The sequence below is a fragment of the Engraulis encrasicolus genome, chromosome 18, assembly GCF_034702125.1.
Source record: "Engraulis encrasicolus isolate BLACKSEA-1 chromosome 18, IST_EnEncr_1.0, whole genome shotgun sequence".
NCBI lineage: Eukaryota > Metazoa > Chordata > Actinopteri > Clupeiformes > Engraulidae > Engraulis > Engraulis encrasicolus.
The window spans coordinates 40,676,046-40,687,364 of NC_085874.1; the positions used below are offsets into that span (position 1 = coordinate 40,676,046).

Below are 11,319 nucleotides of genomic sequence, written 5' to 3' on the forward strand. Positions count from 1 at the left end.
CAAGGACAGAAAGAATAGGAGGGTAGAGGAGAGGAGAGGAGAGTGGATAGGAGAGGAGAGGAGAGGAGAGGAGAGGGCAGGGGAGAAGAGTGGAGAGGAGAGGAGAGGAGAGGAGATGAGATGAAAGGAGATGAAAGGAGAGGAGTGGAGAGGAGAGGAGAGGACAGGAGAGGAGAGGAGAGCAGATGAGAGGTAAGTAGAGGAGAGGAGAGGGGCAAAGAATTTATGAGCCAATCTGGCCAAGCACAGCGCTTTCACGAGTCACGACGCAACGCAACCCCTCCATGCCAGCGACGGCACGCATGACTGAGCAGAGCAGAGTGGAGGTATCCCAAGATCAGCAGCACCAGCACTACACTACACTATCTTAGGGTGGAGGAGAGAGACAGAAAGGCCAGGCACACCATCAATACACTGGCTACGGGAGGGGGAGAGATACATAGAGTCCAGGCACACCATCACCACACTGACTTGGGGAGGGGGACAGTGGCTGAAACCAGTAGCACCATCACTATAGTACAGCTTGGGGAGGGGGAGAGACAGACAGAGGCTGAAACCAGGTCCATCATCACTACAATGGCTAAGGCAGGGGGAGAGAGACAGAAAGGCCAGGCACACCATCACCACACTGGCTAGGGGGAGGGGGATAGTGGCTGAAACCAGGTCCACCATCATTACACTACAGCTTGGGGAGGGGGAGATAGACATGAAGACCAGCCACACCATCACTACACTGACTTGGGGAGGGGAGAGAGACACATAGAGACCAGCAACACCATCACTACACTGACTTGGGGAGGGGGAGAGAGACAGACAGGCCAGCCACACCATCACTACACTACAGCTAGGGGAGAGGCAGAGTGACAGACAGGCCAGCCACACCATCACTACACTAGAGCTAGGGGTGGAGGAGAGAGACAGACAGGCCAGCCACACCATCACCACACTGGCTTAGGGAGGGGGGTAGTGGCTGAAACCAGGTCCACCATTGAGGCCAGCCACACCATCACTACACTACAGCTTGAGAGACAGTCAGAGAGGCAGAAACCAACTGAAACCATCTGTACTGACTTGGGGTGGGGGAGAGAGACAGAGGCTGAAACCCAGTCCTCCACCATCACTACACTACAGCATGGGGAGGGGGGCATAGTGGCTGAAACCCGGTCCACCATCACTACACTGACTTGGGGAGGGGGGACATAGACATAAAGGCCAGCCGCACCATCACCACACCGAGAAACAGTCAGAGGCTGAAACCAGCTGAAACTGTCTATACTGACTTGGGCTGGAGTGGGGTGGGGGAGAGAGACAGAGAGTGCAGGTATCCCAAGACCAGCTGCACCAACACTACACTGCACTGTCTTAAGGTGGGGGAGAGAAACTGGCTGAAACCAGTAGCACCATCACTGCACTGCACTGTCTTAAGGTGGGAGAGAGAAACTGGCTGAAACCAGTAGCACCATCACTGCACTGCACTGTCTTAAGGTGGGAGAGAGAAACTGGCTGAAACCAGTAGCACCATCACTGCACTGCACTGTCTTAAGGTGGGAGAGAGAGACAGAGGCTGAAACCTGGTCTTCCACCATCACTACACTACAGCTTGGGGAGGGGGAGAGAGACAGAGGCTGAAACCAGGTCCACCATCACTACAAAGGCTAAGGCAGGGGGAGAGAGACCGTCAGAGAGGCTGAAACCAGCTGAAACCATCTGTACTGACTTGGGGTGGGGTGGGGGAGAGAGACAGAGAGTGCAGGCATCCCAAGACCAGTAATACCATCACTATTAGTACACTGTCTTGGGGTGAAGGAGAGAGATGTCTGGTCACAATGGAGGCATGCAGAGACCAGCAGCGCTATCTTCATCAGCGTTCAGAGCTAGGGGATGACCCTACCGTGGCACATATGGTAGGGCACTAGTTTGCTATGCGGCCGACCCGGGTTCGATTCCCGGCCCAGGTCCTTTGCCAACCCTTCCCCATCTCTCTCTCTCTCTCCAACCTCACTTCCTGTCACCATCTACACCGTACTATCAATAAAAAAGTAAAAAGTGCTAGGGGAAACCCTGACTACACTGTCTTGGGATTGGCTGGGGGGGGGGGGGGGGACAGACCGAGGCTGACAGGCTGACACCTGGTACTTGTGGACAGGGCCGGATTAAAATCGCCCGGGGCCCCTAGGCTACAGGTTGTAATTAGGCACCCCGAAGAAGAAAAAAAATCATGACAAAATTACATTAACAGTGTCATAATTCCGAGCTATTAATTACGTCTGCCAACTATAGGTACTCTAGGTGTAATGTACTGTATGTATACTGTCTATGTCTAATTGTCTATGTCCACACCTAGAGTCTAGAGTCTATGTCTGTCTGCGAGGGAAAGTAAGAAACGTAATTTTAATTATTTGTATGACCAGCACATGTAAAGAAATTGACAATAAAACCGACTTGACTTGACTTGACTTGACTATAGAGAGGAGAATTAACAAGATCATTTTTCATTACGGCATCAGTAAAAATCTTTGTCCCCTTTGACCAATCAGGGGCCCCCTGGCTGATGAGGGACCCTAGGCTACAACCATACTAAGCCTGTGCATTAATCCGTCCCTGCTTGTGGAAGCCGGCCTTTGTCATCATCAATGTGACAAGCTACATACATACAGTAGGCTACATACTTGCCCTTTTGAAAACGAATCCCTAAAGAATGACTTAAAGGGAAGGGAGGGAGGGTTTCATGTGTTACTCCCTCTTGCCACATAGCAAATTTTGGCTTGGCCCTCGGCCCAATAATGGCCCAGTTACCGTATGCCGACAGTTATTTTCAGTGTCGGCCCAGTGTTGGCTCAGTTACTGTATGAAGTGACAGTTATTTTCAGTGTCGGCCCAGTGTTGGCTCAGTTACTGTATGAAGTGACAGTTATTTTCATTGTTGGCCCAGTGTTCTATGAAGTGTTGGCTGAGTCATGATACCCAGTGTTCCAGCCAAGCTGACACTCAGCCGACAGAGCCGACATTCAGCCAAAATTGGGTTGACTGTGCTTGCTACATTTCCAAAGACTTGCTTGCTATGGTAATGTGTGATCTTAATGATAATTTCTCACTCTCAAGGCCCCCGTTGGCCACCATGGATCGTGAAACGCTATTTTTTCTGCGCACCCCTTTTCACAACCATAGTCTACGGTGTAGGCCTGTGAGGCAGTGTCCCAAATAATAACTATAATAGTATAATATTCAGAGATGCAATATATAATAGATAGGTTTTAAAAAAAACTGATTTGTGGAAAAAAACAACATTGCTTATCAATTAATCGAAAGTCGATCGATAAGGTCAACTAAGATCATCTTACACTTTCTGAATGGATGGATAATTTGCATTTGGGACTATATGCATCCTCCCTCAGCTTGCAGGTGCATCACAGTGGGGAAAAGCCTTTAATTGAAGATAAAAGCTAGATCACACTGCAGCAGTTTTAAGCAATTATTAGCTGAAATCACCCAGCTAACGTTTCAATGTTTACATCTTCTTCAGAAAACAAATTACCAAAGTAAAAATAGGGTTTTTTATCATTTAACCAATGCAAAATATATGCACATTAGGAAGTGTTTTTTTTTGGTGTTTAAGCTTTACCCCTGAATGTGTCCTTATTTCATAGAGCCCTGTTGTAATGCAAGGAGACTTGCTCCTCTCCTCCTCTCAGCAAGGCTGTCTTAAGTAGCAGGTCACAGCACCTTCCTGGTGTTTGCATTGATAGCCACCCAGTAAGCCTCCCTTTCAACGTATGCACTTACACACTGCAGTGCACTGGGTTACAGGGTAGCTTAGCTACTACTATGTTCCAGTCCAAACTGTCAAACACTCTTGAATGCTTGTGCTGCCCACGCATGCACTCACACACTCGCGCGCGCACTCTCACACACACACACACACACACACACACACACACACACACACACACACACACACACACACACACACACACACACACACACACACACACACACACACACACATGACCACACAAACAGGCATGCAATTGAACATGTGAAAAACACACACACAGTATGAAGTGGGCACAAGTAAAAACACACAAACACACACACGCACGCACACGCACACACACACACACACACACACACACACACACACACACACACACACACACACACAGGGGAGCCGACAGAGGGGGGACAAAGGGGACAGTTGTCCCGGGCCCATGGATAAAGGGGGCCCAGAAATGGGTTCTCATGACATTGTACGTATTGATTAGGGGGTTCATTCAGATGACTTTGTCCTAGGCATAGACAAAGCTGTCAGCGGCCCTACACACACACACACACACACACACACACACACACACACACACACACACACACACACACACACACACACACACACGTGTCACACACACACGAGCATGCGGGCGAGACAGTGAGGTGTGTGATCTGTGCAGAGCAGGCTGCTGCGGGCTCCAGTCTGTAGCAGTGTTGCCAGATGTGTCTGATCAAATCCCGCCCAAAAGGTTCTCAAAAAACGCCAAAAATGTGCTAAATTCCGCCCAATATCAACAATTTGAATTGACTTCTATGGGCCCAAAACGGCTGAAAAAAACGCCAAATGGTCAATTTTTCCCATTTTTATCAGCACACGGCCATCCCAAGTAGCCCAATTTGGTGGGTAACCGTCCAATCTGGCAACACTGGTCTGTAGTGCAGAGTAACGTGGTCACCTTTGCTGTGCTGAATTATGCATGCCATGCTTTGGCTCTGCAATCCATAATTCATCAGCCATGTCACTAAGGCGATACAGCCGGCCGGCCCACTGGCCCACTAGACTTGAATAGCCTCGCAGTATTAACAGTTAGCATTGCTATTGTTTATGTCAGTGTTTCCCAACCTTTTTTATCTTGCGTACCCCCTAAGCTTTTTTGTCATACCATGAGTACCCCCTCTATATCCCAATGTGACTATGCTCCATACATTTTTTCATTTTTCCAAGTACCCCCTGTAGTGTGCTCGCGTACCCCTAGTGGTACACGTACCCCTGGTTGGGAAACACTGGTTTATGTCGTTATGACTCCGAACTAGGGTTGCCAACCGTCCCTTGAAATATGGAATCGTCCCGTATTAAGAGATAAAAGTATGGGTTCTGTATTGAGCTGAAACGGGACACGGGACGTTAAAATGCATTAAAATGCAGGAAAACACATCTAAGAAATGCAACATTTTCTGGGGGACAAACCCCCGCCTAAATGAAGAGTCCCATATTTTATCCATTGACAGTTGACAACCCTACTCCGAACCAACCAAGCGAGGCTACACTTGTAGACATTTGGTTGTGTTGTAAATGTTTCCATCGTGTAAGTGCTGCAAGTGTGTTATTGTTGGTGTTTCTGTTGTTGACAATGGTGATTGGATTTTTTTCAGTGTTGCAATGTGTAGCAAGGGAGCATGCCATAGATGGGCTAGTTGCCCAAGGGCGAGATCAGGAAGTGCGCTCAACACCTTCTAATACACTACACTGGGTGTAGAGGTGGGCGATATGGCAAAAATGTCATATAACGATTTTTTTTTTTTTACATGAAATCTCGAATAAAAACAACAAAAATCAATTTTGTTATGCTTGCAATTTGTAATTTGCAGTTAATAAAATGTTAACACACTGATGACACTCTCATAAAGTGCACAATTATAAAACAATAATGTAAAGAATTAAAGTGAAGACATTTCCAACCCATACCACAAATCTCTTTCCCAATAATGTTCAGTCATTTTCTTCAGTGTTCTACCTGCATTAAAGTCATAGACGCCCATAAGGTTAAAAAACAAAACGTGTCAAGACAGAGTGGAGAGGCTACTGGGGTGGCCAGTGAGGTAACACGCCCACCTCTTCCACTTCCTCCAATTCAATCCATTCCTCCTCCTCTTTCTCCTTCCACCTCCATTCTTCCTCATTCTCCTCTTCCACCTCCTCCTCTTTCACCTCCTCCTCTTCCTCTTTCTCCTTCCACCTCCTCCTCTTCCTCATTCTCCTCTTCCACCTCCTCCTCTTCCACCTCCTCCTCTTCCTCATTCTCCTCTTTCACCTCCTCCTCTTCCTCATATTCATCTTCCTCATACTCCTTTTCCACCTCCTCCTCTCCCTCATACTCCTCTTCCACCTCCTCCTCTTCCTCCTCCTCCTCCTCTTCCACCTCCTCCTCCTCTTCCTTATATTCCTCTTCCACCTCCTCCTCTCCCTCATACTCCTCTTCCACCTCCTCCTCTTCCTCCTCCTCCTCCTCTTCCACCTCCTCCTCTTTCTCCTTTCTCCTCCTCCTCCCCTTCCTACCCCTCAGTGCTGCTAACCCCAAAAACTGAAAGGTCTTCCTACTCCGATTGCACTGTATTTTAAAGATGGCCTCTCAACGTCATTTGATTAATATTGCTGTGTTCCCCATTGTTATTGAATGTGTTACGCGTTGGTCCTGTTTTAAAAAACGTTCTGGCTGCTTTGTTTCAAGCCGTTTTTGCAAGCCAGCAAGGTGGCTTGTGGAGAAACGAGAGGGTGTTCCGTGTTTCTCGTGGAAATGCGTCTCTGATTGGCTCACTCTTCCAGCTCTCGTGGAAATGCGTCTCTGATTGGCTAAGTCCTCCTGTTCTTGGAGAGAATGTAATGGGAAACAGAGTCGCCACTTCCCCTGGTGGTACTGCACTATAGGGGCGCCAACGGAGGCGTGCATGCTCCATTCAGGGCTGTGCTCTTTCGACAGCGACCCCTAGGCGAGCTGCAGGCACGGAGCAACCAGAGTGGGCTTGCTCTATGGATGAGGTTTTGTGCTGTGTGTGTACCTGAGAGTAGCAACCAGCTGATAGCTAAGCTAAGCTAGATTTCGGGCCACCAGACGTTGCTTGTATTGAAAACAAGCAGAAAAAAATTACGACATGTTTTTAGAAAAATGGGTCGACATAAACCTTTGTGGCCAACGCCTTCTTTCGACGTGACGAAACACAGAAAGGCTTTCGTGATTCGCTCGTTTCTCTGCATTATTTATGTCAATTGGGAAACACCGGGAAACACAGCCAGGCGAGGTGACGCACCGCTATGAGAGCCTTGCACGTGAGTTTAACTTGGGGTGACCGTCCGATCTTCAAAAGGAGTGAGTAAAACTGTGTTTTATCGTAAGTTGGCCTTTAAAGGAAAATTCCTGCCAATTTCAGAATGCCGTTGTATTGCTAAGGCTACCCTTGACTTGTCAGTACCCAACTACACTGCACTTGCTTTGTTCAGCCGATTCCAAAATCCAAATGATTTTCCTTTAAAATCTAATTTAACAAAAATATGTAATAAATAACATGTGATATTAAATTCCTGTACAGTACCAGAAACCATCAAATAAAATGTCACCCCTTCTCATCCTTTTCTGCCCCTCTCATCCTCATCCTGCCCACCTCCCCACAGTGCTCTCCCTGACCGTGCAAACACACCAGAAGAGACAAGAGCTAAAAAGAGTCGCTGGAATGTTTTCATACCAAGAGCGACACGAGCAGCAAAAGCAAGAGTATGACCGTTGAAAGCAGAATGCAAGCATTCCGACATTCCGACTGGCTGCGGCTCATATGGGCTGGGCGGTTCTGGAAAAAATGTGTATCGGTTTTCTTGATGAAAATTAATATCACGGTTCTCTGTACGAATTTTTTTTCATAAGCTGCGACTTTCCCCCACATCTCAATGTTTCTGAAGAAAAGGCTGAAATTAAATTTTAAAATGAGATAAAATCCTGAATTTTAATTAATCTCCATTTCTATTTTAATCACTTTTTTGGAATAAAAACTTTTTTTTTGAAAAAAAAAACCTTCTCTCATCAAAAAAAGTGTAGGTGAAAACTGTTATCAGGGTTTTTTAACGGTATACCGCCCAGCCATAGCTCATAATCACAATAGTTGAAGTTCAACCTCAAGCTGTCGATCGTGTCCCTCCAATCACCTCTTGCTGCCCAAATCGCTTTCGTCTCTTTTGCCGCCAGCTCCTCTATACAAAGTCAATTACTTCACTCGCCGTTGTCGCACAAGTTGTGCTGGGGTATGTTTGCCCGCTTAAAACTCTAAAGTGTAGAGAGATTCAAGATTCAATATTCAAGAGTTTATTGTCATTGTCAAAAAATGCTAACTAAAATTGTGTTTTGAGCACAACACTCACAACACTCACAACACAGTGGCAGCTAGGTTTTCAAGTAAAGTGCACAATAAGTAAAATTGACATTCGTGCTTGACCCGCGATGGTAATCTGTTACTCAAGCCTCTTGGTAATTTCATAGCAATGTTGTTATGATGTAGTTGAGTATTTTCAGCAAATGGTGAATAGGCCCGTTGGCGACCCCATCTGTGCAGAGGCTACAATACTGCGATATAAATTTGCCATTACCAGTATACCAATGACCAAGTCGTAGTGCCTTACTAGAGACCTTGTCTGATGCCATAGTACTGTAGTACTATAGAAGTTAACTTTTCAATGACTATTACAGTGTTCCACTGGTGGAACAGCATGCATTATGGGGCTATGGTTCATGAATGAAAGTATGTACAACAATGTACTTGTACTGTAGCTCAACATAAGGGTTAGGAACAGGTACGTAAAGTGTAAGTAGATAAGTAAGTAAGAACCCTTCTCCTCTTCGCCTCTCATGAACTTTCTCTAAACCCTTCAACCCCTAAAACATCTTCAAGTGCTACCCCTAAAAAGCGAGAAGTGTCGAGAGAGGATGGAAAGTCTACTCGGGTGGCTGCTGAGACATGACCCAGACACCTGCCTAGTCCTCCTCTTCCTCTTCCTTCCTCCTCTTCTTCCTTCTAGCCCAAGTCTCATACTACTCCTCTTCCTTCTCCTCATTCCTCTCTTCCTCCTCCTCTTCCTCTTCCTCTTCCTTCCTCCTCTTCTTCCTTCTAGCCCAAGTCTCATACTACTCCTCTTCCTTCTCCTCATTCCTCTCTTCCTCCTCCTCTTCCTCCCCTCCCCTCCCCCTAGAGCTGTGGTTCTCAACCGTTCTTGAATAAATGCCCCCTGGACCTCATCATAGGCCTACCAACACCCCCTTGACCTCATCATGAACCTACCAACGTCCTCCTTATTATTAAGAAATAAAATAGACTAATGCCCCCCCCCCCCCCCCCCAATGGCAACTAGCACCTCCCCCTCTCCTCAACGCCCCCCCCTAGATCTCCCCAACGCCCTCTGGGGGGCTATACCGCCTCCGTTGAGAATCACTACCCTAGAGCTCTGCTCTAATGGCTGGACTGTGTTGTGTCTTCTTTGCACTCTCTGAACTCTTACCTGTTAAGATAGCCAGGGCCGGATTAAGATGGTTTGGGGCCCCTAGGCTACAGGTTGTTGTGGGGCCCCCCTGAGGACAAATTTCGTGCCAAATTTACATAGACAGTGTCATAATCACAAAATAGGAATTAAGGATAACATGTCTGCCAACTGTACTCAGCACCACAATTGAGTACAATCGTGTCACGATTCTGCAATTTTTCACTTTTGGCCAATCAGAGGCCCACTGGCAAGTGGGGGCCCAAAGGCTGCAGCCATATCTAGCCTGTGCATTAATCCGGCCCTGAAGATAGCGATATAAATTGCGGTAATGACCAAGTCGTATTGCATTACTAAAGGCCCTATGTTGTGTCATAGTAGTGTACCGGTAGTACTATGGTAGTTAACTTTTCAATGACTAATACAGCGTTGCACTGGAGGAACGGCGTGCAATGCATCATGGGGCTGTGACAAAGACAAGGATGTTTTGGGGGGAGGAAGATCTTTTTTTACTTAATTTGATAGGACAGTGTGGGAGGTGGACAGGAAGCGAATTGAGAGAGAGAGAGACGGGGAGGCAAAGGACCCGTGTCGGGCATCAAACCCGGGTCAGCCGCATGGCAGGTGAGTGCCCTACCGGTTGGCCACGACAGGTCCGCTTACTGTCATTTCATAGCCATACAAATATTGTAGCCCCTTATAATGCACGCCGTACCTCCAGTGGAACGCTGTAATATTCATGGTAAGGTTAACTACCATAGTACTACAATACTATGACCTATGACATAACACAGGGCCTTTGGTAATGCACTACGACTTGGTCATTGTCATTCTGGTGATGGCAAATATATAATGCTGTGTCTTACTGGGTTAAAACAAGTTCTCCAGCATGACAGGGGGATAGATTGCCTCTGTGTGTGTGTGTGTGTGTGTGTGTGTGTGAGAGAGAGAGAGAGAGAGAGAGAGAGAGAGAGAGAGAGAGAGAGAGAGAGAGAGAGAGAGAGAGAGAGAGAGAGAGAGAGAGAGAGAGAGAGAGAGGTGCAGTGGACACACACACAGAAAACACGCACCGAAAACACACAAACACGCAGAACATCTCTTGGTTCAGTCTTGCTTGCAGTATCTCTCTACATATCTCAATCTCTAACACACACACACACACACACACACACACACACACATTACACACGACACACACACACAGGCCACCACAAGTGTTGAGCCAGTTTGCCCACACTGCCAGGATACTCAAGGACAGGCCCGGCATAACCCAGTGGGCACTGGCAGACGATGCATTGCATGCAGATGGACTTGTCACGTTATGGGCCCCACACACACAGCTCTGGCTACTCTACCCACTGAGCAGGGCCTGAATTCTCCGTCCAACATGGTGGCCTTCCATTTCAGTGCCCGGGTAAAGGGATGTGTGCACCTGCTGTTATGGCTATGTATGGTGAAATGTGCATGGCTAAATGCATGACTTCTTACGGTGGTAGACCTGCTAGCCTACTGCAGGTTGAGACATTCATTCAACAGTTTTGCATTTTTCCGTGACAGGTAAGAAAATAACGGGAAATAGAAGCAACACTTACAATCCAAATGCTTCTTCTTGGGCGCCGTCACCTCGTGTGTGGTAGCTTTGCAGACACGAGTCGCCACTTCGGAGCCCGTGAGCTGGTATTGCGCAGCGGCAATGCGATCCGTCAGAGTCTGCCCCGACATTTTCCCCCGTTGTGTCAACCACCTCAAGATTTACAAAAGAGATAGCACAAATTAGACGAACGGCTAGAGAAATGTTCGTTATCGATTCATTGACAGATGGCCCTACCCAGCCCCCTATGCTACCTGGCGAGTCATTGCTACCCCCACATCACAGAAGGTACACCAAAACCTCGTCAACAAATACAAAATAATGCATTCTTTAATTATTTCCCTGTCACGTTGATACAGAGGCCTGGACATGGGTGTACTTACGCAAGGTTGCACGACTCTGTCTTTGCGTGTCGTCTCTCGTTATACCGTTCAGTCAAGCCGCCGGG

The 11,319-nt window shown here is 47.3% G+C and overlaps 1 protein-coding gene across 1 annotated transcript in view; it reads right to left on the minus strand.

Moving 5' to 3' along the window:
• Positions 1-11,319, minus strand: part of snap91b (synaptosome associated protein 91b) — an 85,996-nt gene extending 74,677 nt beyond the window's left edge. Inside the window, exons 1-2 of the mRNA XM_063223625.1 lie at positions 11,255-11,319; positions 10,873-11,024 (exon numbers count right to left, since the gene is read on the minus strand). Coding sequence (XP_063079695.1) covers positions 10,873-11,002 — 130 coding nt within the window. The 5' untranslated portion in view covers positions 11,003-11,024; positions 11,255-11,319. The remainder of the gene's footprint in view (positions 1-10,872; positions 11,025-11,254) is intronic.